This window comes from Leptinotarsa decemlineata, unplaced genomic scaffold, assembly GCF_025532065.1.
Source record: "Leptinotarsa decemlineata unplaced genomic scaffold, Ldec_3_MD MMD2_P_RNA_scaffold_7, whole genome shotgun sequence".
NCBI classification, from domain to species: domain Eukaryota; kingdom Metazoa; phylum Arthropoda; class Insecta; order Coleoptera; family Chrysomelidae; genus Leptinotarsa; species Leptinotarsa decemlineata.
In genome coordinates this window covers 2,754,231-2,781,950 of record NW_027412534.1, presented here as the reverse complement: position 1 = coordinate 2,781,950, position 27,720 = coordinate 2,754,231, and the positions used below count along the sequence as shown (strand labels likewise).

Here is a 27,720-nt window from a genome sequence, read left to right as displayed (position 1 = left end):
AAAATCGGTCAAAGGAAGAGGCTACCATTATTCAAAAAGATATAGTTATCGTATTAGAAGATATTATGCAACAGTTTAAAGCAGATGCACCTTCAAAAGAAGATAAAGTTGATAATAATTCCAACCGAAGTAAAAGTGCTAAACGTAGAAACTGTAGGAAAAGGTCAACTTGCCGACACGGTAGTGGCACAAGATCACGAACTAGATCATCTAAGATTTGGAGGTCAATCTCTAAATCTTCTGATAACTGTTCCAGAAATGACAAAGAACCTAAAAATAGATCAATAAAACCCCAAAGAAATCGGTCGAACGAGGGGGCTGCTATTATTCAAAAAGATGTAGTTATTGTTTTAGAAGATATTATGCAACAGTTTAAACCAGATGCGCCTTTGAAAGTATATAACATTGATAAGAATTCCAACCGAAGTAAAAGTGCTAAACGTAGAAACTGTAGGAAAAGGTCATCTTCACGACACGTGAGTGGCACAAGATCAAGGACTAGATCATCTAAAAGACGGAGGTCAATGTCTAGGTCTTCTGAGAGCTGTTTTGGAAATGACACAGAACGTAGAAATAGGCCAATGAAACCCCAAAGGATTCGGTCGAAGGAAGATGCTGCTATTATTCAGAAAGATATAGTTATCGTATTAGAAAATATGCAACAGTTTGAAGTGGATGCACCTTCAAAAAAATATAAAATTGATAAGGATTCAAGCCGAAGTCAAGGTGTACATAATAAATACTGTAGAAAAAGGTCGATTTCCCGAGACAGGAGTAGCACAAGATCAAGAAGTACGCCATCTAAGAGACGGAGGTTAACGTCTAGATCTTCTGAACTTAGGAGTAGGTCGAAGAATCAAAACAGGTCCAGAACCAGAAAAGACAGAGGTGAAGATAGCCCTGAGTTAGTGGCCTCCAAGGCTACAACTGTCAAAGGGTGGGAATTGCAATCACAATACTTATCAAAGCAGAAGATGATTATGATTGTGCAATGGCTTCAGGAGCTGGAGCCGTTATACTATGAGGACGCAGAGGTCAATGCTTGGAGATCAAGACTGAGGAGACGGAGAAACTAATTTTTTTATTGTATATCGCACTTCCAGGATACCGCTTCAATTTTTTTTCAACGACAAGTAATACGAGTATTATTCTTTTTTCGAACATTTTTCGAGTTGTGTCACATTTTTCATCAATCTGTATTTTTTTAGTAAAAGAAATAAAATTTGTAAAATTTGAGCGTTCACTTTTTTTTCACAAAAAAGTTTTATAACTCAAATATTTTTTGTAATATCTATTGAATGTTGCGTCTTGGAAATTCGGGTTCACGTTTTCATTACTCGCATAAACAATAAGAATTTAAAAATTGAAAAACTAGTTGAAGGTTGGAAACACCCAACGACATTGAAACCAGGGATGATTTTCAAAATGATTACGCACACGCAACGACCTTACATAAAAGGAACGGTATACCTGGTACAGATAGGTTCGTTTGGGAATATAAGTTTCATCGGTAATGATTGGCTCTTTTTGTCTGAAGAGTCTTGTTTTTAGGCTATCAGTTACAATTACACAGGGCACAAATCTGATGGATTTAGTGCTACCGGTCAGTGAGTGAGTCACTCAATCAGTCAGTTGGTGAATGAAGCGGTGAGTTAGTCAATCAGTCTGTGAGTCAGTCAGTAAGTTTGTCACTCAGTTGGTCAATTTGTCTGTCTGCGAGTGTGTCAGTCAGTCAATTTGTATATCGATGGGTCAATCATTCGGTGAGTTAGTTAGTTATTCAGTGGGTCGGTCAGTCAGTCAGCGAGTCATTCAGTGAGTGAAAATTGCATCAACTTCGATAAGATATTCCAAAATGTGCATTGTTAAAAAGGTATCCAATTTAATTGTATTTATGGGTTGTATATTTTGCATATAGTGGCTACCACAAGACAGGTGGATATATGTTATCGCAGAATTTTATTTAGAACTATTTAAGATAAACAATCTGCATGTAACTCCAACAGAGTAGGCAGCGTACGCCAGGATAGCTCTCAGGGAGCAAGAGTTTTTCCGACTTACCTAATACTTATGTTATGACCAAAATTACACACAACCTTTGTTAATTGTAGCCTATATGTTATTCTGATGTAAAGTTTCATTCAAATCCGTTCAGGAGTGGAAGAGCCATATACATACATTTATCCATCCTCACAAGCTATCACATTCAAAATATTATTATAGATAATCAAGGAAGGACAGATCTGAAAATGGTGTGCAAGCTGAATCCGATGAGTTGAATATGTTCCTTCAGGAGTTTGAATCTACTTTTGGTTGCATTATTTCATCAGAAACATTCAAAATAAAGGGTTTGGATATCATTCAAAGTCCTGGTTATGAGCTTACTTATAACTTTGGTGAAGTTGACAAGAACGATGCTGTTGAATTATACATTAAGAATTATCCTTCTTTCTTCACTTTTCATATACAAATAATAATTTTCAATGAAATAAATTGTTTCTTAATATTTTTATATCCATGAGAACATGTTTTGTTTTATATAAATACATATTTCAGGTTCAGATTAGTCTAATCACCATTCATATCATTATTTGAAAGCACTTTGTTTATTACTACTTCATCTTAACCAGACATCAGTACAGAGGTATTCTATTAATCTACTTAAAAATTGTATATGTTTAAAAAAATGGAAAGTTTTATTACCCTCTTCAACTCATTTGTTACATCCCGTTAGATCATATTCTCAATAATGGGATCAAGAATGGTTTAATAAACCGAAACCGGTCGTAACAAATATATAAAATGATAAAAACAACTTTGTAGAAATCAGACAAAAGTTATTTTCTTTTTATTATATTCTACAAACTAAATTCAATAGGCCATCAATCGAATAAGTTAGACATTGAATATATTAAAAAAATAGATAAAAACATTATGGATGCGAAGCAACAAAAACTTTTTTCTACTCCCGTAGGTGAAATAGTACTTTCACACACCGTTCACGAATCGTAAAATGTAATTTCACGCCCTTGTGCGTGAAATTATTTTTACGCCCTAGGGCGTGAAATAAACCCATAAGAATAACATGGTACATTCAAGTGTTTTTATTACCAGTGCGTGAAATATACTCATAAGAAATACATTGTAGTATGTCCATAAGACCTAATACATGAATATTTCGCTGATAGGCGGCCTTAGTGCATCTTTTGTTTAAGAGCAGCAATAAATCATAAATAAACTGTCAAAATAGCTTGATCATTATTGTTGTGAGCTCATTGTTGAGAGTTAATTATTAATATCTTAACATTATATTATAATGGATTCTGATCATTCAGATATACGAAGTACCCCACCGAATGTTATGGATGCAGCCAATGAGGCTAGTAAGACCTTATTACCCCAAAAATCATTGAGCGTGTATGAAAATACGTATGAAAAATTCATGGCATGGAGGAAAACAAAGAATATCAATTCATTTTCTGAAAACGTAATATTGGCATATTTGTCAGAATTATCCAAGAACTTTAAGGCAGCAACACTTTGGAGTAATTTCTCAATGCTAAAAAGTACCATCAGCATTAAAAAAGACATAAATATTGACTATCCTAAGGTACGTGCTTTTTAAAAAGGAAGAGTGAGGGATACGTTCCCAAAAAATCCAGAGTTTTGGAGAAAGAACAAATACTGAAGTTTATACAAGAAGCTCCTGACGAAAAATTTTTATTGACCAAGGTAAGTTTAATGTCTCACGGTAGTATTAAATAAATAGAAAATAATATCTATAAATGAAGTAGATCCTAATAAGTATAGTTGGCCAAATCAGATATATTATCTAAAACTATGAGTTATTTTAAATTGGGCGTTGAGAATCGCGTTTTCACACATATATTTGTAAATACGAATGGTTCAGCGGTAGTGCGTCGGCCTCGCGCGCCCAAGGACCTGGGTTCGATTTCTGACAGCCATAATCTTTTTTTACGACACTCGCCTGAGGGCTCGTGTCGCAAATTCCACGCTTGTGTAAAAAAGTCGATTTCACGCACTTGTTACACAATATACTATTTTGAAATTTGTTTCTTATTCCATGAAGGGTATAATTGTTACGATATATGTATATTCAACACTTTCATCCCAAAACTTTATATATTCTGGTTGCAAATCATCAAACACTTACTGGAAATTTATTTTTCTCCTTTTGAATATTCCATTATTGTATTACTATCACGAGGTGCATATACCGGATAATTCTCTACGGTGGCTCATCCCTAATACTTTTTTATTATTGGAGATAAAAAAACGAAATTTGATGTTTGTGTATAGTGGTTCCATTTACATTTTTTTGACATATTCAGTTACTTTGCCGTATTTCCGTGTTGACCGGAAATGACCCCAGCTTTCGATTTTTGAATGGGACATCCTATATATTTTTACTTATATCGATCGAGAATGACTTTTTAAATCCAACAATACTTTACTTGTCAATATTCGACAAATAAAATAATTTTTATTCCAATTTTTACGCCATGGAATTGTGAGGTGGCGCTCCATATTGTTGAAAATAGATATCAACTTGGTTAGCCAAAGGCAAATCTTAAGTGAAATCATTAATTTGATTTCTGAGGAACTGTAGATATCTTTCCGCAGTCAGTTGTCCGTCGAAAATAACTGGTGCCAAAAGTTTCTTTCTAATAACACCTGTCCAGCAATTGAAACCAAATCGCTCTTGAAAATTTCCTTCTCGCATCAGATGTTAATTTGTTTGAGACCAACCAGTACCTTTTAATATTCCTATTGAACTTACCCAAGTTGGTGAATCGGATTTCATCTGAATAAATAATTTTAAATGGGAAACGTACATCTTCTCTGTATTCAGTCAAAAACCAGTTACAATAAGTCAATCTTCAGTTGTGATCTTTATCGTAAAGATGTTGCTATAGTTGGGACTTGAATGATCGATAATTATATTTGTGAAGAATTCTCCAAACGGAAAAATAACTTATATCACACTCAGAAACAATTTGGCGAATTGAAGCCGTACAAATCACTTCGACATAGGCCAACACGTCTACTTCTTTTTCTCCACTGACGATGAAGTTATTGGCGTTTTCTTCTGGTTCATTTCGCATTTTTCTTTCCAGTTTTGGAAAATAATGCCGATTGGGATGGCGACGATTAGGGAACCTCTGAGCATAAATTCGAGCTGCATCAGTTGTATTCTTTTTTGTTTATCCGTAGATTAGCAACATGTCAATTTTATCGTTTCTAGTATAATTTGTCATATCTAATTATAAACTACAGATTCATTAGCCTATTTGTTTAGGTAGTACCTTCAATGAGGAATGTTCTTCAATTTGGGTCATTACAGCAAATGCAAGTTCGAACAAAATAAAGTTGAGTTCAATTCATGAGTTTTTCAAATTCACTTCGAAAAGTATTCAAATTGATGTTTCAAATATTGGTATTTGATTTTCAAAGGGATTTGTTTCTAATTCACATATTGGCAACAGCGCCTAGAATGCTAGATTGGAGTTCAGGTTAGTAGTATGCTAGAAGAAGAAGAATCATGTCAATAGTGAAAAATTGAGGCAAAATATAAATTATAGTTCAATATCACCTCCACAAGTCACATAAACAACAGTTGTTTTGTTATTTACTTATATAGAGGAAGATAGGTTAGGTGCACAAAATGTCATATGTCACAGAATGTCTCGGAACTCGGAACATAAGTAAACAGAACAGCACGCCTCTGAAATATGTCATCTTTGTTTGTCTCATACAGGTAACAGATTCATTGTCCTTTATTAGCTATAACCGATGTTGCCAAATGGTGAAATAGAAATGAATCCATTTAAATGTTGAATGCATTATTTCATTCCTCTTTTTTAAGTATTTTAATATTTTTTAAAGAAAAATGTTGAAATGATAAGTTTAAAATGCGTTGTTTTAGAGCTCTTTTATGAAAACTACTTGATTTTCGTCAGGAGGAACATTCCTCATTGTTTGTCACGGATAACTTGACTGAAAGTGCATAAGAATACAGAATACGTATTAATTGTTATTGGGTATGATCGTTTCTTGCAATTATTCAGAAAAATTGAGAAAATAAAGTGAAAGTGTGTGGCATCAAATTATTAGTGAGAAAATGATCTTTCACAAAATGACTACAAGCCACCCCCTTTCCATTTGAAAAAACCAAGTTGACTGAAAAAATTCAAATTTGCGACTATGAAATAATTCTTAAAACGACTGTCAAGTCATAAGCCTCAAAGTCGTAGTTTTCCCGTGTTACTTGATCAAGAATGAAGCGATTTACACGATTCATGGCATTTTAAATCAAAAAATGAAAATTGGAATAAAAATGATTTTATTTGTCAAATATTGACAAGTGAAGTATTGTTGGATTTAGAATGTCATTCTCGATCGATATAAGTAAAAATATATAGGATGTCCCATTTAAAAATCGAAAGTTGGGGTCATTTCTGGTCAAATCGGAAGAATGGTAAAGCGAGTAAATATGCTAAAAGATATAAATAGAACTATAATAAACAACACCCAAATTTCGTTTTCTATCTCCAATAATAAAACATTCAGAGAGGTGAGCCACCTTAGAGAATCACCCGTTATTTCCTATATCTAACACTTTCGTCTCAAAATTGTAAACTGCATCCTGTAATTGGATATAGTGCCTGTTTGGACAATACATTTTTTTATCAAAAACAATAAAAACAAAATTTCAGTCATTCAATTTCTTTTCTTATGTAATATTATTTGATTCATCCTCATCTAATCATTCTACCCAGTTAATGTTGCTAAGGTTACAATAATGAGATATTTCGATTCAGGTACTCAAAATTCAGGTACTCAAGATTGTAAAAGTATATATAAGGCAGTGAACATGCAGATATCAGTTAGTATAGAAACGACTGTAGAGCTATTGTGAAGTGTTTTTTAGCTGAATCGAAAGCAATCGTGGGCAGTGGAGTTGAATTTTCTGATTCTTTCATCGCAAATCTGCTACGAATCATTCAACACAAGACATGGAACCCCAAAGAAATCGGTCGAAGGAAGAAGCTGCCATTATTCAAAAGGATACAGATATGGTGAAACAGTTTGAAGCAGATGCACATTCAAAAGAAGATGAAATTGAAAAGGATTCAAGCCGAAGTGGAAGCGTTAAAAATATGAACTCTAGAAAAAGATCAATTTCCAGAGACAGGAGTAGCACGGGATCTAGAAGTAGCCCACCTAAGAGACGGAGATTAACGTCTAGAACTTCTGATAACTATTCCAGAAATGGCAAAGAACCTAGAAGTAGCTCAAGAGAGCGAAGCAGATCCATAGAAATTAGTGATAGTGTCACAGAAGAAGGTATGAGAGACCCTAGTGGAGTTAGCTCAGACTTTGAGGATGGCCCGGTTCCTAGAATAGACCTTCTTCCACAAGAACAATCCAAAACTACAACTCTCCGAGAAATGGAAGTGCATTCTCAATATTTACCGGAGTGGAAGACACTTGAGATTCAACAATGGCTCCAGGGGTTGGAACCATTGTACTATGAGCACGAAGGGTCCAATGCTTGGAGAACATCAAGAGTGAGGAGACGTATATCGCACGTCGAGAATTGTAAAGGCAGAACTAGAAGAATGGTGTTTTCAGGAAATCTCGGTTAAAGTTTTAATCTTTCATGAACCCCATATTCAGTGTGATTTGGATGTTTTTTCCACATTTGTGTTTGGAGTTTTTGATCAATCCGTATTGTTTTAGTTGTGCCTATTGCTTCGAGGAATACAGTTTGTAAAATATGTATAAGTAAATACAGCAATTGAATAAAGTAACATGTTTATTATACTGAAAATCGTAAAGTACACATTAAAGCAACGTGGTTCTCTTACTATTCTTTCTGTTCATCAACAACATACGCTTGAATATATATATATATATATATATATATATATATATATATATATATATATATATATATATAGTGAGATTCTGTAATTTTTTATGTTATGGTCCTCATCGACTCCCGGTTTCTTTTAACAACATCGAGATCATTTCTGATTGTGTTACACCCAGCGATTGTCCCATTTCCCATATTTTCCGCTGGAGTAATATAGACAAATGACATCGAATGGTCCCAAGTTGAGATCATACAAAAAGAGGAACATTGGTTTAGGAGGATATTTAAAGAAGCCGCATACATGTTATCCAACAATGTATTTAGCCAAGGTAGCGTAGAGGTACTCAACATGTGTGATCAAATAATTAACCGAAAAATGGCCAACTCCCGCCAAACAGTCATCTCCCACTGAACCAGTGAATAATAATAATAGTTTTATTGTCCAACAGTTACCGATTTACAGGACCATACTTAACCATTAACGAAAAATAAAATGAAAAAAAGAAAGACTACTTCTAATTACCTACTTCAAGTACACGTGAAAGTTTTTTCTTTCCTTATACGAGGAATTGGGCAAATTTCGGATATGCAGTTGGTTACCTCGTTCACAGGCAGATGAGGCGACGACAAACCTGTTGTTTGTTGTATGCTTCAGCTTAGTTAAAGGAATGATACTCTGACGGAATTCTATTTTCAATTATCGGAAATCATCGACTTTATGTTGTTGATATGCACTACCTTGCACTGACGAGTGGCCAAACAGCCCGAAACCGGTCTGCAAGTGTGTTCCAATAATTGAAAATCTATTGCGGCAGTTGTATCGCTAACAGCATACGCAGGAATAACTTCTGTGAAGAATCCTGCACTGACACCTGTCGGATATAACCCAACGCCCTTCGTGGTATTAGCCAGGGGAGTAGTTGTTTTCTGATAGGTGTCAGTCCATTAACCTACTGTGTAAGGAGTTGAGACTGGCCTGAACGAATTGTTCTTTGATAATTTAATTTTATGATATCAATACTTATCAGGTATGAACCATCTATTCTGATAATCAGAAATTTACAAAACTTTCTTTGAACTCTTTCAATGGCTATGTTATAAATCTCATAGAATGGACTATTTTCTAACGATAGTAGGTGAAATACAACAGCTTCATGGCTTTAATTTTTTATGAAAGTTTTTGCAGTTTCTAACAATGAAACCACAAGCTCTAAGAAACTTTTTATGAAATATGTCCACCAAATGTTAATTTATGATCGAATATTACACCTAAGTCTTTGATCTCATCACATCTCAGCAGATCTGAATCCTGTATTACATACGGTAATGTATAAACCTCTTTTTATCGACTATAACTCACTACTATACATTTCTCCACATTGAGTTTCAATTTATTATTGCTACACCAAGCAACAAGAAATTGTAATTGAGATTGAAGATTTTCACAATCACCTACTTCCTTAATTATAGAAAATAATTTCAATTCATCCGCAAAGCACAACCGCTCACAAGCTAAACTTTCACTTAAGTCATCAATAAACAATAAAAACAAAAGAGGACCTAGGTTGGAGCCCTGAGGCACACGAGAAGAAGCTATATATGTTCTAGATTTATAACCGTTATTGGACACGGATTGTTTTCTACATGTCAGATAGGATTGCATCAGCTGACAGGCAGTGCAATGCTTTAGAGAAATCCGTGTATATATCAGCTGACAGGCAGTATTCGAAAAACCGAAATTCATCAGTTCATTGAGCAAGATACCATGATCAGTTATATCAAATGCTTTTGAGAAATCCGTGTATCTAAAATCATCTTGGTCATTTTTATTCAATGCTTCGGAAATAAATTGAGTAATAATGGCTATATCTGTAACAGTAGAACGCTTAGTAACAAATCCATGTTGATGTTGGGATAGTTGCCGTTGAATAGAAGCATATATGCGATTATATAAAATAATCGAAAAAATTTTAGAAAACATACATAAAATAAATATGGGTCTGTAATTCTCTACATATTATGATTTTACAACACTTTTGTTTACAGGGCATACTTTAGCTTATTTCCAAAAATCTGGAAATGTTCCAGATATCAGATATTAATTATTAGTTTTCGTTAACGGTTTTGCTAATGTTCCTGCACAATCCTTCAACAAAAATGATGGGATCATATCTGGGCCTGATGTCAGTTTGTCCTTCAGTTTTTTAGTGCAGATATAACCTCATTTTCTTGAATGGGGTAAAAATGGATATGAACATTATTATTTTCTGTACCAATTTTGTTTAAAAGTGAGCCAGATTTTGAATAAAATTACAGAAGGCATCAACAATATCTTGAACGTTGGAATTCAAATCTATCCTCATCACGTCTAAATTTTCTGATTTTTTTTCTGAATTAATTCTTCTGTTCAATTTCCTTTATGATATCAGAATGAAATCATTCAGGATAAACATGACAATTTTTTTTAATTTGGGTCTATGATCCTCAAAAACGCCATATAAAATTGAATATTACTAATTTATTAACGTCCTTGGACGTACCTAAATTACTCCAGTTTCCTTTATATCTCTATACAAAGACGGAAAGTTCGCTTTCCTAAAGTTATATGTGATGTGTGATGCTTGATTGGTTCAACTTGAATTTGTTTTCTTTGATATGTATATCAGCTATTTTCATACTCAATGCAGGATGTTGGTTATCTTCAGGTACAATTGGCAAATTTTCATGGGTAACATCACAAGAAAAAGGTGAAAAAACTAGATCTAACATTCTGTTCAGGTAATTAGTTATACAGTTTGATTGTTTATAGTCAAGCATGTCGAAGTAGTTGAGGGTTATTCGTGTTTTTGGTTCTTTAACATCCCTTTCGATAAACTTCGGAACATTGAAATCGACAAAAAAATTGAATTATCATCATATAAATATAATTTAACTGTTCCAAGGGATCAAAACAACATTCAAATTCAACTAATCCAATCGTATCAGGTATATTCAAAGCTATGAAGGAGAATGTTTTATGCTCCAAATGACATTTAACTTTCAAGATATCAATCAAAGGAAACTGTATATTGAATGTATTACTATTCATTACTTCTGAGTCTATGAAGTCCCTTAAAGCAATTGATACACCTCCCCCTGTTACCTTATCCACCATTTCCAGTTTGCGATCTTTTCGATTCACACAGTAAGCGCTTGTAAAGAGTTCACAATTTGAAATATCCTCACGCAGCCTGGTTTCAGTTAATACTATCAAATCAAATTCACAATCACTGACAGCTCACATTCTGATAATAACATAAGATGCTGCGTTGGTTTAGTTCACTATAACTGCTGGACGCATTTAGTTTCAAGCTTTAACTATTCTGGGGTTACCATTAACATTCTCAATTATATGCTTCTGTAGACTCTCGACATTTTTTGCATTAGTTTCCTCCTTCAGCTTCCTGTAATGTTCAATTTGTCTACGGGTGCGGTCAAATGAAATAGATATTCCCTAATATAGACTGTTTTTACTTTTCTTATCAGATCAAGTACCTGTAATTCATTCTGCAGCACTATTTTCACAGGAAGATGGGTTTCACTTGTTCGATTTGTCAAACAATGACTGGTTTGATTTGTCAAACCCACAAAAAAAATCCTTTACATGTACAACTTTTTCGTCAATTTATATGTTCAATTTATTGTTTTTCGCTCATTTTTACTGCCCCGAAGAAGCTTTCCATTAGAAGCGAAAGCTTGGCAAAATAAAGCAGAGTTTGATTTTTTGACTGAGAGACCCTATTAATAATCTATTTTACCGTACATTTATCCAGTCGCTAAGCTTATCCACTTCATATATTTATATCTGTATATATATATATATATATATATATATATATATATATATATATATATATATATATATATATATATATATATATACAATATCCTTAAATGTATAATCATGAAATATTCACCAAATATCTATTGCTATGTGGGGAAAGGTTTGGTGATAAATGGATAGGTAATAATGAGACAGCAAACGGTGGAACGAAATATCTGAAGGTTTCGAAGCCCGAAAAATCGGGTACAATAAGGCGAGGCTTACAAGGAATAGCATATATATCCACACGAAGAATGAAGAAGAATGGCGCAAAGCCACGAGATACATGGAGGAATTCCCCCTGGAATTCCACACTTTTACACTCAAAAAAGATGTCCCGCTCCACGCGGTCATACGGGGGATACCGGAAAACGTGGAGGAAACGGATGTGGCAGAAGACCTAAAAAGACAGAGATTCGACGTGATTGAATGCCACACGATGACATCCAGACGTACAAGGCAAACACTGCCTCTATTCTTGGTAAAAGTGCACAAAAGCAAAAAAAAAATCTTCGCACTGAGAACGTGCGTAAACCTGATAGTGCGGGCGGAGCCGCAAAGAATAAACAAAGGAGTAGTAAGACAGTGCCACCGATGCCAATACTTCGGGCACGCGCAAAGATGCTGCCACGCAACTACGCGTTGCGTAAAATGCGGAGAACAGCACGAATCAAGAGAGTGCCAAAAACAAAAAGAAGCGCCAGCCAAATGCGCATCCTGTCTGGGTGCGCACCCGGCTAGCTACAGGGGATGCAGGATGTTCCCCAAACCTAGATAAACACAAACAGCAGGAAACAGGCCTCGGCAAGCGGAGAGTCAGAGGCCACGACAGCAGCCAGCTCAAAAGAAACCAGCACCGAAGGCGCAACAAGCCGGAGGAAACGAGCTGGTAAAAATTCTAGGCAGTCTAACGACTGAGCAGCAAAAGATTGCGCAAGCGGTCTTAGCCGCCCTAATACGAACACCCGGACGACAGTAATGTCTGCACGAGTCCCAGATAGACTACTAGTAGGATCGTGGAACATAAACGGTTCCACAGAAAAACGGAACGAGCTACTGGAGATGCTATCGCGTCTGGACATAGACGTCATGGCACTGCAGGAGACAAGATTAAGGAGCGAAAAGAGCTACCGAATCGCAGGATACAACATATACAGGACATATACAGACAGGCCATAGGGGCGCCGCACCGCAGGGGGGCGGTGCTACTAGTAAAAACAGACCTAACGCAAAATGAAGACAGAAAACCAGAAGTACAACACGGAGAGTCAGTAGTAGTTAGAGTCAAACTGAGAAGCTACGAGCAGCTGAGAATATCGTCGGTATACCTGCCTCCGCAAGGTATAAGACTAGAAAGAACCGACATGGCAGAAATGTTCCCAGACCACCATCCAACAGTTGCCATTGGCGACTTCAACGCAAAGTCGCGCGACTGGAACTGCAGGAATGGAAACAGGAGAGGCAGAGATCTAGGCAGAATCCTAGAAGAATTCGAGGACATCGCGGTAGTAGCACCGAACACCCCAACATACTACGCGCACGAAGATCAAGTCCCGGACATTCTCGACATCGCACTAGTGCAGAACATCGAAACTACGGAGATGGAAGTATTAGACGAAGGTTCGTTAGACCACAACCCTATTCTATTCACAATAGGAAGAGGTGAAGTGGAAACAGACAACTCAACAAAGCGAGTCATCGACTGGATAAGATTCCAGCGCACCATACACGATGCGATGGGTGAGATACCATGCATCGAAACAACAACGAATCTGGAGAACGCCACAGAACAGCTGCAACAGGCGATCATCCAAACAATGGAAAGAAGCGCACGGGAAGTCCCAGCCCAACGCTTCAACTCCCCAGTGTCACCTCACAAACCACAAGAGGAGACTAAATCATCTGTCGGTAACAAATAAGACAGATGGGTATCCGCGGCTAAGCTAAACAGTGGAGACGGGAGTGGGTTAAACAACTTAGCAAATTTCAAATAGATCTTAATGGGCGCCAGGTAAATTTAATCCTCCAGATACCCTAAGTAACTCACAATATCAATAACTTACCAATTAATATTGGAAATAAAAGATAAAGATCCCCAATATGATTTATTCAGTAATCCTAACTTACATGGATTAACCAACAACGCTTCTAAGACGACAATGCAATATTCACACTACTACGCGACGTTCAAATGACAATACAAGAGCGCGGTGTATATAACCACGAATTCAATCAGCCATAAATTACGGTAGTAACGACGCTCAAAAAAAACTACAATACGTCGAGTAAAACTACCACGAAAATTGAGTAGGTGAAATCGTAAATACTAGTATCGGATGGTAAGACAAACTCGTTTGCGTCGCGTGAGCTCAGGCGTAGGCGCATCGGTGTCAATCAGCAATCGTGAAAGGAAGAATATACCTCAATTTCCGTTTCACAAATGCATCACTATATCAATCAGGTATAAATAACAAACACTTTATCAAACAGGTATCAATAAACATAAGGGCAACAATTATGCAAATATCTCAGTATATCACAAATTTTCAATTAAATCAATTATAACTTGCGTGCTCCTTTTGGGCCACCCGGTATATGTTGTTAGGCTACCCCGTAGTTCGACGGAGATGGATCACCCTGATGGATCACCCTGGTGGATCACCCTGTAGTACGGCGGAGATGGATCACCCTGTAGCACCACCAAGATAGATCACCCTGTAGGGCACGACAAGCTGGACCAGTAATGGATCACCAAATAAGATCCAGAAAGATAAAGAAACTTAAGAAGAAGAAAAAAAAGAAAGGAGAAGAAAAAAAAGGAAAGGAGAAGGAAAAAAAACCCTACGGAAGAAAATTCTCAATCAGAATCAGATAAAAACAAGGTGAGATTCAACCCCCATTCAATAGGACTATTTGACTAATCAATACCCCTGGTATATTTTCATTAAGCAGAGTAGCAAGATAACAAGAGTATATTTTTGGGTGCCCTGTATAACCATATGACCCGTAAAAATCAAGACAATTGAATGAGTGTTGAAACCTCTCTTCAAAACTAATATTCACTTGAATGACAACGCTGGGAGCAAATATTACTGAAATCATTTAAAACACATTTAATGGTAAAATTCTTACCCTGGCCAAGGGGTTTTCTATACGATTCTTCGTGTGCGGTGCTCTGCACGGAAGTCCTGCTGGGACTTGATGAGTGACTGAGGGCCTTCTGTTTCTTACGAATCTAGAGACGAGAAACGAAGGTTGTAGAATTGAAGAGGTGATATCATAGCTAAGACCACATGAGAGATGCGACAGTGATTCAGACATACCTAATTTCGGAAATCCTTCCACCTGGCACGAGTTCGGTAACCACCACAAATCCTCAAAAGAGCTTAAGTTTCAGACTGCAAATATCCACACCAAAATGACCAATCAGTCTTCCACTATACAATCCTGACTTGTAGAAATAATCCCCGTGAAGGATGGCACAAATACAACCAAATATATCCTACAATCAGTCTGATGGTACTCTTTGAACTCCGAACCAAGCTCATCGAAGGCTAACTTCCGAATACTCCGAGATTGCCACATCTGACAGCTAACCAGTTGTTGCCACAGTGCGTCCAATCTACACTACAAGCACCAAGGGGGCGCTGTACACAACATCCTAAATCTATCAATTCCTTCACAGCCACTTGAGACATCATCAACAAGTCCATGACCCATCAAAACTCCTTCTCAAAGCAATGCAACCCTAAAACAACCCTTGACAACTTGAGTAACCGATCAATCCTCACCCGTGAACAACTGTAGAACTAGTTCGGTGTAAGTCGACGGAACGACACTACGAAAGTTCGGCAGATGTCAACCAACAGCTGTCTCTTAACCTTGTTTACAAATGTTTCCAAAAATATTGTTCCAACCAATTTTCAACTATTTACCAATCCTTATTCATGCGATGGAATAGGAACATATAAGGTAAGTCCCCATAACCTTCCCTTTCAGTACGAATATTTGAACATTCATCTTATGCAGAATATTTACCGAAAATATCAAACAGTATTCAGAAACCAGAGCTAACTAATATTGTTTTTCAGGCGATATGGCTCTAATATGTCAGTAATCCTTCTGGAAGTAATGAATAACGATCTATGCAAGAAATATTCTTGGAAAGGTATAGGGAATAAGGCAGACAACGGCAAAAAAATGATAGGTGAAGAAAACTGAGAAACAAACAATAACAACTATTTCAGCCTAGCGAGGAATTTCGGATCTCCAACGTCGATTGGCAATAGGAGAATGCGTAAGTACTGGTCAAAGCAGTTAGTCAGGGAGCATACATTTATTCTTATACATTTCAGGTATGGTTTTCTATGGAACGGAAGATTCCCATTACTATGATGTTAAATGAATAAAATATACTTGTAACTTAATTACATTGTTAATATTCGTTGAATAAAGATCTTAAAAGGTAAGGTAGTGTTTTGAAAGGTCACATAAGAGCAGTTTGATCTAGTGCTAAATTGAAACGTAACAACTCCCCCCTTTCTCGAAGAAATTTACCCCGTAAATTTCACTCAATTCTCAAGAACTCAGTCTTCTGAAGATGAAGGTTTTAAATCCTTCACATGCCAGGAACCCTTCGAATTACCATCAGAGTCCCTCAATTCATAAGTCCAAGGCGACAGCCGTTTCTTGATGTAGAACGGGCCTACGTACTTCGGGGCCAACTTCTTACTAAAGTATCTCGATGCATCTGATAAGACGTAGTTACGTTTCCATACCGGCTGATTCGGCACATACTCTTCATGACGACGCCTGAGATTGTATTTATCACAACTTTTCTTAGTGGCAACTTCTAACCGTTTCCGAACATCATGGAACATTTTACGAAAAGCTTCATTCTTCGTAGTATCACCAGTCTGAGAACCATTCTCCTCTTCGGGAGGAATACCCTGTATATATTCATCTCCAGACAAAACCATGTTCCTACCAAAATTTATGAAATACGGGGTCAACTTAGTGACTTCGTGTCTAGAAGTGCGGATAGCACAAGCAATCTCATTAAGTTTCTCATCCCAGCATCGATGGTTGTCAGAGACATACATTGCCAACATTGTCTTCAGGATGCGATTAATTCTTTCCGTTTGATTCGCTCTCGGGTTGTAGGGAGCACTGAACTTAATTCGAGAGTTATAGCGATCAGCAAACTCAAGAAACTTCTTATTACGGTACTGAGGACCATTATCACAAATTAAAACTCTTGGTACACCAAACATAAGGAAAACATTACTTTCAATTTTGGCAATTATAGCCTCAGTAGTAGCTCGCCTCAGAGGAAATATAAGAGGAAACTTACTGAGATAGTCGGTTACGACTAAAATAAAACTATTTCCTTTCTTAGATCTCGGGAGCGGACCAACAAGATCTGTGGAGATGATTTCCCACGGACGGTCAGCCTTAGTGTGTGATACCATCTTATCAATAGGTCGATCCTGAGATACTTTATGACGTGCACAAACCTCACAATGACGAACAAATTTGGCAATGTCACTTCGCATCTTAGGCCAATAAAAGCGATCTGCAACCCTAGCAAAAGTTTTGAACACACCCGTATGCCCACTAGTGGCAGGTTCGTGAGCAGCAACAATAATGTTGTACCGATCGGACTTAGGCACGACTAATCTCCAGTAGTCAGATTTTGACGACAAATCAGGATAATCAGACCTAACATACTTCCATAATTTACCGTCAGAATATCTCCAATTGGCAAACTTCAAAGGGTTCTTTTGAATTCTGTCTCTCATGGACCTATACCACTTGTCATCGTCAATCCCTCCCAATGTCGGCTGATCATCATCGCTGACTGCGACAAATTCTACCATAGGTACTGACCGAGAAAGCGTATCCGGCACTACGTTATCCTTTCCTTTTCGATGTACAATCTTAAAATCATATTGTTGGAGCCTCACTGCCCACCGCGCAAGTCTACCGCTCAAATCCTTTAGGCTATGAAGCCATAGAAGACTGTGATGGTCTGTCACTACCGTGAAAGACACTCCTTCAATATACGGTCTAAGTTTCTCCACAGCCCATAGAACTGCAAGACATTCCCGCTCGGTGGTCGAGTAATTTCTCTCTTGCTTTGTAAGAGACCTACTCAGGTAGGAAATCACCTTATCGCCTTCGGGGTAAGGTTGCGATAGGACTGCACCGATTCCGAATCCAGACGAGTCAGTCTGCACCACAAAGGGTTTCGAATAATCCGGACAACATAAAATTGGCGCTGCCACTAAACACTCCTTGATTCTTCGAAAGGATCTAGCATACTCGTCTGTCCATGTGAACTTCGAGCTCTTCCTCAGTAAAGCTGTGATGGGAGCGACGATGGAAGAAAAATCTGGAACGAATCGGCGGTACCAAGAGAAGGTGCCAACAATTCTTCGGACTTCCGTAACATTAGTCGGGGGCGGTATTTCCAACATGGCCTTTACCTTATCGGGGTCAACATGCAATCCGTTACGATCCACCACGTAGCCAAGATATTTCATTTCAGGACGGCAAAATTGACATTTATCAATGCTAACTGTAATATTTGCCTCCCTGAGTCTGCGGAATACCTCATCCAACGTTGACAGATGTTGTTCGAATGTCTGACTTACAATTACCACATCATCTAAGTAGACAAATACATGTGGTTCAAGGTCATGACCTAGTACTTCATCTATCAATCTTTGCCAACGGGCTGGAGCGTTATGGAGCCCAAAAGGCATGCGCCGAAACTGGAACAAACCACGATTGGGGACAGTAAAAGCCGTATATTTTTTTGATGATTCTGCCATTGGGACTTGCCAGTAAGCAGATTTTACATCTAAACTGGACAAATACTGAGCATTACGAAGTTTATCTAAAGTATCCGAAACATGGGGAAGGGGGTAACTATCTCGTATGGTCACAGAATTCAATTTACGATAGTCCACGCAGAATCTGAACTTGCCATCCTTCTTTTTTACCAAGAGAATGGGCGAAGACCAGGGGCTATTGGAAGGTTCCACAATTCCCAGCTTCAGCATCTCCTCAAGTTCTGCGTCAATTTGTTGCTGTACAATAGGATTGACCCTATAGTAGCGTTGTTTGATCGGAGGACTATCTGTTTCAATAACATGTTCAGTTCTATTGGTACAACCTAGTTCTGTACCCATAAGTGCTAGATTACGATCTATGACTTCTTGGAGTCGCATCTGGTCCAACGGACTTAACAACGTTGAACTAGCAACATGTTCAACAGGGTTGACGGTAACAGGTTCATCAGAAAAATGCCATTCATCATGACGCAAATCAGGAATCAGTCCCATATGTTTCCAAAAGTCAATTCCAAGGATGAGAAGATGGGGCATCTCAGGAACAACAATAGCTTCCACAAGTTTCAAACGACCCCTCAATGAGATAGGCAAATCAACTACTCCTACACTCCGAACACGGGCGCCGCTGGCTACGGTACAGTATGTTGTCCTGGACCCATCCACTGGTAGTCCTAAGGCACGAACAACCTCAAATCCTCTACTACCTAGTATAGTCCGTGAAGCACCAGAGTCCAAAAGACCTAATAACGACTTCCCTAAGACATCCACTCGCAAATAAGGGCGTTCATCCTGGTTGGCGTGTTCTAAGACATAGTCCAGGATGACTTGTATTTTGTCGATCGAGGGTTCTCGACCAGCACACCTACCTCGATCTCCTAGGTGCGTCGGCGACCGTTTCCCGTCGACGAACAATCAGGACAAGATCGAATAGTAAATCCCGTCTTCTTACACCGATAACAATGTAAACCCGCCGACTTCATCAAACAACCAACAGCTCGATGTCCGGGTTTATTACACTTAAAACAAAGTTGATCACTTCGGGACACATCCGAGTCACCAACAGCATGTGGAAGAGATGAAGTTCCACAGCTATCAATCATACTATCATCAACCTGTACATAAGCCAAATCAGGTTCTAAAGCATTAAACTTCTTCGATGGTGCTGAGAAATTTTCTACTGCTTCTTTTCTGGCTTCTAATCGCCTTCCTAACTCACGAAGGTGATTGATCGAAGTTACGTCAACCAGAGCCAATTGAGTTTGATAAAACGGGGCAATGTTTCTCAGAAGTATTTTAAGTTTTACTTCCTCAGAAATTGGGCAAGTCAACCTGTTGAAATAACTTGTCATGACTGCCAGATAAATACCAATAGACTCATCAGGACCTTGAGTTCGTTTTTTAATTTCTTCAAAAAGCTTTTCATCGTAATTGGAAGACAGATATTCTTCTCGGAGAAGTGCAACAAATTCATCCCAAGTCGATACTTCCCTTCGATACGCGGTATAGAATTGATACGCCCTACCTGTGAATAAATCGATCCCGGAGTCAAGCAATACCTTTTTTGATACATGTCGAGCTACTCGCAATTCTTCGACCCTGCTCAAAAAAGCACACAAGGACATACCTTTTTTGTCTCCCGAAAATTTACAATCCCATTTATTGGGAAGAATCGGCTTGACATTAACAGTGGGAGGTTGAGTAGGAGTGATGTCGGAAGATCTTCTATGAGGAGAGAGAGAGCCACCAAAATTACTATTCCCCAAGAGCATATGGAAAGGTGGGACGTCTTGTGTCTTCTGGTAATCTTCTGCTTTACGGTGTAAGTTATCCAATAATGCCAGTGCCTTCGCGAGCAACTTCGGTTTGTCCTGGATGTCCTCTTCACTGATGTTGTCCAATCGGTTCAGGACATGGAACATCTTCGATTGGAGTCTTGCAAATGCATTACTACTCATTGAATCACTGAAGGTATCTATAAGTGGTTTCAGTTCTTCCAACTTCGCAGTAACTGCTGCAATATCTTCTTCAACTGTGAATGGATATTTGGGATACTTCAAACTTTCGCCCTTCTCCTCTAATCTGATTGCCATCGACAGAGAATGCCGCATCTCTTGAACAGTTCCGGTAGCAATTCCTCTAACTCTAACCTCATACACGAGCTCATCTTGACTCAAACGGTTCACTAGCATTTTGCGGGACATGATAACAATTCCAATGAGACACAAAAAAAATATTAAAAAAAGATCCAAAAAAATTTTCAAATTTATCAAAAAAATTTTTTTTCCAAATTTATAAAAAAAAAGAACTATGAAGACGTTGTTTTAACGCGGCCACACGTTGGGCGCCAAAAATGTCACCTCACAAACCACAAGAGGAGACTAAATCATCTGTCGGTAACAAATAAGACAGATGGGTATCCGCGGCTAAGCTAAACAGTGGAGACGGGAGTGGGTTAAACAACTTAGCAAATTTCAAATAGATCTTAATGGGCGCCAGGTAAATTTAATCCTCCAGATACCCTAAGTAACTCACAATATCAATAACTTACCAATTAATATTGGAAATAAAAGATAAAGATCCCCAATATGATTTATTCAGTAATCCTAACTTACATGGATTAACCAACAACGCTTCTAAGACGACAATGCAATATTCACACTACTACGCGACGTTCAAATGACAATACAAGAGCGCGGTGTATATAACCACGAATTCAATCAGCCATAAATTACGGTAGTAACGACGCTCAAAAAAAACTACAATACGTCGAGTAAAACTACCACGAAAATTGAGTAGGTGAAATCGTAAATACTAGTATCGGATGGTAAGACAAACTCGTTTGCGTCGCGTGAGCTCAGGCGTAGGCGCATCGGTGTCAATCAGCAATCGTGAAAGGAAGAATATACCTCAATTTCCGTTTCACAAATGCATCACTATATCAATCAGGTATAAATAACAAACACTTTATCAAACAGGTATCAATAAACATAAGGGCAACAATTATGCAAATATCTCAGTATATCACAAATTTTCAATTAAATCAATTATAACTTGCGTGCTCCTTTTGGGCCACCCGGTATATGTTGTTAGGCTACCCCGTAGTTCGACGGAGATGGATCACCCTGATGGATCACCCTGGTGGATCACCCTGTAGTACGGCGGAGATGGATCACCCTGTAGCACCACCAAGATAGATCACCCTGTAGGGCACGACAAGCTGGACCAGTAATGGATCACCAAATAAGATCCAGAAAGATAAAGAAACTTAAGAAGAAGAAAAAAAAGAAAGGAGAAGAAAAAAAAGGAAAGGAGAAGGAAAAAAAACCCTACGGAAGAAAATTCTCAATCAGAATCAGATAAAAACAAGGTGAGATTCAACCCCCATTCAATAGGACTATTTGACTAATCAATACCCCTGGTATATTTTCATTAAGCAGAGTAGCAAGATAACAAGAGTATATTTTTGGGTGCCCTGTATAACCATATGACCCGTAAAAATCAAGACAATTGAATGAGTGTTGAAACCTCTCTTCAAAACTAATATTCACTTGAATGACAACGCTGGGAGCAAATATTACTGAAATCATTTAAAACACATTTAATGGTAAAATTCTTACCCTGGCCAAGGGGTTTTCTATACGATTCTTCGTGTGCGGTGCTCTGCACGGAAGTCCTGCTGGGACTTGATGAGTGACTGAGGGCCTTCTGTTTCTTACGAATCTAGAGACGAGAAACGAAGGTTGTAGAATTGAAGAGGTGATATCTTAGCTAAGACCACATGAGAGATGCGACAGTGATTCAGACATACCTAATTTCGGAAATCCTTCCACCTGGCACGAGTTCGGTAACCACCACAAATCCTCAAAAGAGCTTAAGTTTCAGACTGCAAATATCCACACCAAAATGACCAATCAGTCTTCCACTATACAATCCTGACTTGTAGAAATAATCCCCGTGAAGGATGGCACAAATACAACCAAATATATCCTACAATCAGTCTGATGGTACTCTTTGAACTCCGAACCAAGCTCATCGAAGGCTAACTTCCGAATACTCCGAGACTGCCACATCTGACAGCTAACCAGTTGTTGCCACAGTGCGTCCAATCTACACTACAAGCACCAAGGGGGCGCTGTGCACAACATCCTAAATCTATCAATTCCTTCACAGCCACTTGAGACATCATCAACAAGTCCATGACCCATCAAAACTCCTTCTCAAAGCAATGCAACCCTAAAACAACCCTTGACAACTTGAGTAACCGATCAATCCTCACCCGTGAACAACTGTAGAACTAGATCGGTGTAAGTCGACGGAACGACACTACGGAAGTTCGGCAGATGTCAACCAACAGCTGTCTCTTAACCTTGTTTACAAATGTTTCCAAAAATATTGTTCCAACCAATTTTCAACTATTTACCAATCCTTATTCATGCGATGGAATAGGAACATATGAGGTAAGTCGCCATAACCTTCCCTTTCAGTACGAATATTCGAACATTCATCTTATGCAGAATATTTACCGAAAATATCAAACAGTATTCAGAAACCAGAGCTAACTAATATTGTTTTTCAGGCGATATGGCTCTAATATGTCAGTAATCCTTCTGGAAGTAATGAATAACGATCTATGCAAGAAATATTCTTGGAAAGGTATAGGGAATAAGGCAGACAACGGCAAAAAAATGATAGGTGAAGAAAACTGAGAAACAAACAATAACAACTATTTCAGCCTAGCGAGGAATTTCGGATCTCCAACGTCGATTGGCAATAGGAGAATGCGTAAGTACTGGTCAAAGCAGTTAGTCAGGGAGCATACATTTATTCTTATACATTTCAGGTATGGTTTTCTATGGAACGGAAGATTCCCATTACTATGATGTTAAATGAATAAAATATACTTGTAACTTAATTACATTGTTAATATTCGTTGAATAAAGATCTTAAAAGGTAAGGTAGTGTTTTGAAAGGTCACATAAGAGCAGTTTGATCTAGTGCTAAATTGAAACGTAACACCAGAACAGCTCCCACCAGAAGCCATGGAACTGGTCAGGATAAGGTGACGCCTGAAAAGACGGTACCAAAGGACTAGCGCACCTATGGACAAAAGGTGCATGCAAAGAGCAAATAGGTTGCTGAAAGAAGAACTAAAAGAAATTCGGGACAGACAATGGACTACTCGTCTGGAAGAACTGAGCACTGAAGACCAGTCTGCATGGAGAATACAGAAAGTACTCAGGAAAGGACCTCGACAGTCATGCCCGCCAATACACGGCGAGCAAGGAATCGTCTACACTGACCAGGAGAAAGCGGAAGCATTCGCGGATAACTTCGAAAGGTAGTGCAAAGAGAACGACGTCCCGTTCATGGACGAAGTAGATGGAATAGAGAGACAGTTGGAAAGAACGGTACGAAGATTGAGACAACGAACGTACAACGAGCAACCACTGGCCCCGACATCACCCGAGGGAGGAAGTGAAAAACATACTAAGACGTCTATCCACTCGGTAACCTCCAGGCCCGGACAACATAACAAACCGGGCATTAAAAATACTACCGCGAAAGGGAATTACAGCCATAGCTAACATTATAAACGCTATAATCAGATTGCAGCACTTCCCGTAGGACTACTGGCCAAAATGAGCGACTTCGGATACTCAAAACCAATGGTAAGATCAGTTCATTCTTTTCTAGCTAACAGGCGATGCCGATACAGAGTAGGAGACGAACTATCAACAGTTCGACTACTGGAAGCAGGAGCCCATAAGGAGCAGTCCTTTCGCCGCACCTCTTCTCCGTATACACAGCGGACGTGCCCAGTGCCCAAGCCGGAGAACAACTTTAACAAGTTGGCGCTCTACGCAGACGACACGGCACTGCTGGCTAGATCCACGAGCCAAGCACATGTTACAAGATACTTACAGCAACAGGCAGACATATTAGAGGAGTGGGCCAATCTGTGGAAGATCAGTATAAACCCTGACAAGAGTCAGGCGATACTGTTCACCCGCAGATTTGTACAACCGGAAGGCAACGTTTCCTTCAACGGACAAGAGATTCCGTGGACCAACAAGGCAACATACTTGGGGGTCATCTTAGACAGGAGATTAACATTTCAGTCCCACGTACGGCAGAGAATTGGAATGGCTAGACACGCCAGACAACGATTAGCACCGATCATAGGAAGCAGAAGAAACATGGGGTTGAAAGTGAAGTTGCTGATGATTAAAACCGTTCTCATGCCCATAATACTATATGCCTGCACTGCCTGGGGCCAGTGTGCACAGACATACAGGAAGAAGATACAGTCGTTCATGAACGCGAGCGTATGGGCCGCAGTAAACGCGCCGTACTATATCCCTAATAGATTTATGTACAGAGACTTAGACCTGGACACGCAATATGTAGACGTGCATATGAGAGAACACGCAAAAAGCGTGTTCGATAGAATCAGATCGCACAACAATCCAGCGCTACGCGCTGGATTGACCCCAGATTCCGAGAAAGGGACAAACACCCAAGGCCGATGACCGCCCCCACGAGTCGCCGTAAGGCGACTGCGGTAAACATAATTAATCAGATTTTCTTTCAGCAAGTTCACCGCCGAACAAATCGACCGTGATTCTAGTATCCTTAGACTCACTGAGGAACGCCCGACATTAATAATAATAGCCGCCGGTTAGTTTTTGGGGGCCCCTATGCAAAAATTCAGTTAGAAATAGTCAAGACAAAACAATTTTTATCGATCGCGAAAGAATAGCACCTAAAGGCTGACTTTCGACCAAAAGAGGTCAGATGTCAATCTTGCTGAAGTGCCCATCAGTAAGTTGAGGACCGCTCGGAGAGCGGGGGTGGATGGAGTGGGGTAGTAGGTTCTCCTCGCTGAATAAATGGGGGGGGGAAGCTCCTACTTCAGGGCAGTCAACCCGGGAGGGGACATGGGTGGTTGGGTCAGTGAGGTCTCCAGACTTTAGTGTTATGGATACATTCTTATGGAGTACACTGAAAAATAGAGTTCATGGGCAAAGAAAATATCAAAATATTAAGGACTTTCAACACAACATTGTTAGAAAGTTCGGAAGATTGAGGAGAAGGGAAATTCATTGTGCAGTGAATAATATTCGAAGAAGGGCACGGTTGTGTTATCATGAATTTGTTCTGTGATTCACTTTTGTCTTTACATTTTAGTCAATTATTGTTATTTGTTCAAAGTTCTATTTTCATTGAATGTCTACTTTACCTCATACACACCTCATTTATCAAATTTTGATTGTTGATTCTGTTGTCGTATTTTTTTTTGGCTTTTAAAACGAACCAAACTCGATGAGATGTGGTTCGATGTGGTTGTCGTCTTTCGGGATACAAGTTTAAATACGAATTCAAAGTCCTAACACTGTTTCTATCGTATTTGTAATAAATTTGTATCATATCTTTTTTTCTTCATTCATGAAAGTCAGTTTTCGCCAGAAATTCAATGACTTGTGCAATAATAAAATGTCATTGAGTGTAACAAATTGAAATTCAAATTTAGAAACATCAAAGTCAAAGCCTATTATGATAATAATTATTTTTTTTTCAATAGTTCCAATTGTTCGAAAAAGAATGATAACTTATGATACATTATTGAAAAGGTAAAATCTGGTTCAATTCAAAACAGAAAGAATCCAATATAACGCGCCCATAAAAAAACATAAACTTGATGGTGGTCGAAAGACAAAACGTCGAAAAGCGAATCTGAAAACAGATTTTTGTAGCAAAAAAAAAGTGGTAACGTGAAAGTGTGATTCATTTTCGAATCATTTGAAAAATAAAGCCAGGAAAAAATAAAAACCATTTTTCGAAGTTTCTGTTTCTCCAGATATCTCCGGATAAACTCGTAATTTCAGAACTTTCTCAATGGCATATTGTTAGGTAAATAGTTTCCGAAAACTTAATGGTTAGGATCGAATTTGAAACACCCTGTATGTAGTATGGAAATAACCATTCCACGGGAGCACCATATTATAATCAAACAAGAGATGTAATGTACTTTTATTCTGATGAAAATTCATATTATTTTCGGAACAATATCAACGCATCTCACTCTATACAATCGCAGGTTAACCACCTTGGTAAAAAGAAATTCTTCAGTGAGTCATCACTTCCAGAAGTATTCTTTCGAGCAAAGAACTCTAGAGTATAACCACTGATCAGCAAACTACAACCTAGTGGTAACGATAACCAAAACAATGTATTCACAAGACTTGCATTGGGAATTTTCAAAAAGATTGACATCATCACAAATGCCATGAAGAATACAAAAATGGCAGGAAAGAAGTATCCAAACATATTCATAAGAGCCCACTCATGAACAATACCTGATACCAGAAAGGTGGTTAGTTTGGCTACACTTTTATTTCTTACAACATGTTCGTACATGTCTTTATAAAGATAAATATACAGCCAGTCGTGCACAATTACATTCCAAGTTTGGAAGTATTCAGAGAACTTTCCACAGTTCCACCAGTCTCCGTAGAAATGCCTGTCTCCGAATCGCAACAACTCGGCAAAAATATTTTGGAATGAATGGAATAACAGGTAGAAACCGCTCAAATACACCATCATTGCTGGAAGAAGATGTTCCAAGAATGAGACAATCAACTCCTTCCATGAAAATCTCCTTATGCCGAAATCCTCATACGCTGATATGAAATACCTGTGGAATATGAAGCTGACGCAGGCGATGACACATAAGATCTCTATAAACCAGAAGAATATATACTTCCATCGTATTCGACCAGTCCTGAAATGAGAAATGTATCAGTATATTAATTACTATTCTCTCATTACAGTATATATTTATAAAATTATTACAATGTGTTAAAACAACGATAAAAATAAAATAAATACAACAATAAAAATTAATTGGCGCTCCGGGGCGACTTCATTGATTCCAGTGGCGCATTTGCTTTTTCAGCTGCAGGAAAACCCGGAAAAACCTGCAGCACCACATCATCTGAAGATCTTGATCTAACAATGTCCTCTCTCTCATAAAACAAAATGTAGGGTGTCTCCAGAGGCTCCAATAAATTCAATGCATCGTCAGAACACTTCGTGACACG

The 27,720-nt window shown here is 38.4% G+C and overlaps 1 protein-coding gene across 2 annotated transcripts in view; it reads right to left on the bottom strand.

Moving 5' to 3' along the window:
* LOC111516495 (isoaspartyl peptidase/L-asparaginase) overlaps positions 1–27,720 on the bottom strand; it is a 130,819-nt gene that overhangs the window by 65,552 nt on the left and 37,547 nt on the right. The window contains exon 7 of one of the 2 annotated variants that reach the window (XM_074170197.1): positions 26,641–27,401. The exons of the other annotated variant lie outside the window; for it this stretch is intronic. Coding sequence (XP_074026298.1) covers positions 26,699–27,401 — 703 coding nt within the window. The 3' untranslated portion in view covers positions 26,641–26,698. Of the gene's footprint in view, positions 1–26,640; positions 27,402–27,720 lie in introns of those variants that run through there. 2 annotated transcript variants of the gene reach the window in all.